Source organism: Nelusetta ayraudi, unplaced genomic scaffold (genome assembly GCF_046127955.1).
Source record: "Nelusetta ayraudi isolate G7.1 ecotype Tasmania unplaced genomic scaffold, CSIRO-AGI_Nayr_v1 ptg000004l, whole genome shotgun sequence".
In the NCBI taxonomy this organism is placed as follows: domain Eukaryota; kingdom Metazoa; phylum Chordata; class Actinopteri; order Tetraodontiformes; family Monacanthidae; genus Nelusetta; species Nelusetta ayraudi.
Window position 1 is genome coordinate 2,583,140 of NW_027466054.1, and position 3,592 is coordinate 2,586,731.

At 43.1% G+C, this 3,592-nt stretch overlaps 1 protein-coding gene across 2 annotated transcripts; it reads right to left on the reverse strand.

The window, feature by feature from the left end:
• Positions 1-491: 491 nt before the first annotated feature.
• On the reverse strand, positions 492-3,281 carry fdx2 (ferredoxin 2). Of its 2 annotated transcripts, none has more exons than XM_076043521.1 (5): positions 2,902-3,281; positions 2,523-2,574; positions 1,848-1,999; positions 1,675-1,762; positions 492-1,583 (listed from the first exon to the last, which is right to left on the reverse strand). In XM_076043521.1, exons 1-5 carry the CDS (start codon positions 3,086-3,088, stop codon positions 1,427-1,429), a joined length of 636 nt encoding a protein of 211 aa, XP_075899636.1. In that variant the 5' UTR covers positions 3,089-3,281; the 3' UTR covers positions 492-1,426. The 2 variants fall into 2 exon arrangements, with proteins under 2 accessions (XP_075899636.1, XP_075899645.1); XM_076043530.1 differs by having other exon boundaries at positions 1,848-1,954; positions 2,902-3,275.
• Between the last annotated feature and the right edge of the window lie 311 nt (positions 3,282-3,592).

Below are 3,592 nucleotides of genomic sequence, written 5' to 3' on the forward strand. Positions count from 1 at the left end.
CTGCGTAAATCGGATGATCGAAATCAAAAGTCGACGGCGAGATTAAAACCTACCACAGCTCGCATTTGCAGTCGAAGCTCACCTTAAATCTCGATGTGTCATATCGACTATCCACCAGCTCATGAAATTAGTTCGATCCCGCAGAGGCGGCGCTGATCTCGGAGTGTCTTTAGTTTTGGTTTTTTTGGGCCGTGCAGAATCACCCGGGTGTTTTGGGTTTGCTAGATTGCAGCTTTTCAGGGGGATAAAAGAGCGGTGCACACAGGCCCGCGGGTTGGTTTAGGACATGCAGCGAAACCCTTCGCACAACTGATATTTGCCCGCTGTCGACGCAGGAATTTTTCATCAATAATGCTCGCCTGCCGATTTGGCAGTGAATCGGCCTTGGTGGTTGAAGTTTAGTAACACAACCCAAACTAATGCGGGTGGTTCACGTCTCGATAGTAGTTGGTAGAGTTGTGTGGTTGGATAAAACAGAGCTCCACAACAAATTGTAGGCACATCTTTTTATTACTCAATTTTAAATATCCACCATTTGAAGCCATACTTTACAGTTTAGTATGTGTGTGCGTTTGTTGGACAACCATAGTGACTTGCATGTAGGATTTGGATTTTTTTTTTTTTTTAAATCATGCCACTGTTACTGAAGCAACTTGACTCTACCTCAATCTTGATCTGAGCCTATGCACACCTGAATCTGCATCAACTAATGAAGCCCTCATGACCAACACCTGGGGGGGGGGGGCTTCAAACCTCAGCGTCTTAATATTCATACCGTATAAAGTCTCAGCCTCAAACAGCACTAATTCTGGACCAAGTATTTTTAAATGATCTTCATTGTATGGCTTTGTCCTCAGTGTATGACTTCACCACAGTGCTGACTTACAACTAGACAGTTAAGTACATGACGCTAAACCAGACACCTAAAACAAGTGACAGAAATGAAAGTTTTACGGTGCATAAAATATCTGAGCGATAATATTAAGATGAATGAGGTGACGACAAAACATTGTCTTTGGGTATTTGTGCGTGCATGAGCTGTAACAAGGAATGTTCAGTTGGACCACACTGAAATGTACTTTGTTGGAATTTGCTACCCAGTGTGTAAAGAAAACGAGAGCTGTCTCTTTAATTAGCGAGGAAACAGTTTGTGAGATTGATGAAGAACTCGCCACATTGATTGAATACTTTGCTGGCAAGGACTTGCTGGAGGTTACCATTAACTTCCCTTTCACTCAATATACTGTGGAAGGTCATCCGCAGGTCGGACCTGCGTTTGGTTAACCGGGAAATTAATCAGAGGCCCAAATGAGAGAGGGGTTGCTGCAGACACTGTCCTATGAGGTGACGGTGTCATTGTGGTCACTCCCCACTGCAGAGACCACAGTCAGTTAGCCTCTTCACCATCTGCGCTCCTTCACACCCCTCAGTGAGGTTTGGGCACATGGCCGTCCACATAGAAGTTCCTGGTGACCTTGGGCATGGTCAACTCCATGCCGTCAAGCTCCCGAGTGAGGATGATCTGGCATCCCAAGCGGGAGTTCTCCTGCAGCATGGGCGCCATGTCCAGCATGTCGTCCTCCCTTGGACATGATATGGTGACTGTTAACATTTTCAGTTTAAAATGTGTTTATATCAAACATAATAATATCCTTTCTTTTTTTTTAATCTTACCTTTCTTCAGGTTCTGGCAGTTTGTCAAAATGGGCATCGCTCACGTAAACCTGACACGTCGAGCAGGCAAGCGACGCCTCGCAGGCTCCTTCAGGTGAGAGAAAACGCAAAGTCGGTCAGAATTGTCACGACAGTCGTGCCTCATTTAGCATATTAAAAAAAGGAGGACTGACCTTCGAGTTCAATGCCGTGCTTGTGAGCCAGATACAGCACATTGTCCCCTACTTTGGCCTTGATTGGGATCCTCTTGCCTGAGCGATCTATGTACACTACATTCACCCTGAGCAGCAGGCAGAAAGTATTCTTGTCAGTTATACTCATAAATCTTTTTTTTTTTTTTTAAATCACCCTGACACTTTAGTCAAAATCGTATTTGAGAACAAAAAAAATACTTTTGTGTCGAGCAAAAATGCATAATTTTTGCTCCATACAGAAATGTAATGTCATGATTTAAAAGTTGTAATTCATATTTGATTCACAAATTTATCACTAAGGTTACTAACTTAAGTTGATAAACTATTCTACTATTTCTATATGTACTATTTATTTGGGTACTTTTTTGCATCATGTGCGTCACTAGATTCAACTCTCATTTCTAATCATTCCTGCAGGCCGACTACATGACAATGCTTTTTTTCTGCAAAGACAGAATGACTAAGCAATTTTATAACTTAAGACGATGTAACTTGATCGATCTTTTCTTGAAAATACATACAGAGACCTTATTAACCCTTGTGACAGTACCAAGTTACAGCACTGTCTACACTTGTATAAAAAGAAAGAAACGAAAGAAACGAAGAAAGAAAGAAAGAAAGAAAGAAAGAAAGAAAGAAAGCTGGTGAACTTACACGTCCTCTGCGGCCTCTGTATTGGGACTCTTCTCCTCACAGCGATGAAGACCTTCAAAACAGCACGAAAAGGAAAGTGAAGATTATGCTGACAGCGATGACATCGGCACCTCCTGACGGTGATGCTTCACTTGTTGCACAGAAGTTTCACAATCCACCAGTATGTAATCTTCAGGAGTTACACAAGACTCATTGAATGAAAGTTGAATAACAAAAAACAGCCGATTTCCCGGTAACCCCTCGAGCCAAACTGTACAGCAGCACGCGCATTAACAGTAGCTAATACCAGGATGACAAAGTGACTTGGTCCCGCTGACTGTAAACCGGGGGGGTGCGTTCAAGTTTAAGGCTAAACGTGTTAGCAAAGTGTACCACTAACCTATACTCGTCCGTAAGTGGCGGTTTATGATGCGGAAGGTCTCAAAAGATCGGCCTCTTTGAAGATTTGCCCCGCCGTTCGTGCAAATGTTGAGCTTATTGAGCGGACACGTGCTACAGTCGGGCAGGGCTCGGGAAAGCCTGAAAGTCAGAGCCATACTCGACCTGACTGCAGCAGAAGCCGCCATGGTGCTGTTTTGGTCACGTGAGCAGAGGTGTCCAATAGGAATAAAGCGCTGCCGGATGACGCGTTTTGCTGCGGTTTGGAGCTCGCAACTGCAGGAGGCACTGTTGCGTTATAAACTAGACTGGCGCTGGCGTCAGTGCTCAGATAGACAACTGGGTTGCTAGCCGACAACAGTATCAATGTTGTTGTTGTTGTTGTTGTTGTTGCATAAGGTTCAAAGGCCGTCGAACAGTTGTCACCGGTGCCTGACCTAATTATTAACCTTGCTTTAATCTGTCAGGAGGATTATTGTCTGAACTAATCAGGGATTCAAGATTTAGTGTCAGGTGGACCCAGTTTTTTTCTATTTAATATGCGTCTTTCTATGTGACATATTTACTTTTTTACTGGCATTTCAAAGTGATCTGCAAATATTTACAAATATAGAAATGTATTTTAAAATGTATGTAACTTAAATGGCCTCTCGTAGTTTTCTTTTCAGCTAGATAATTATCTCTGCCACCTT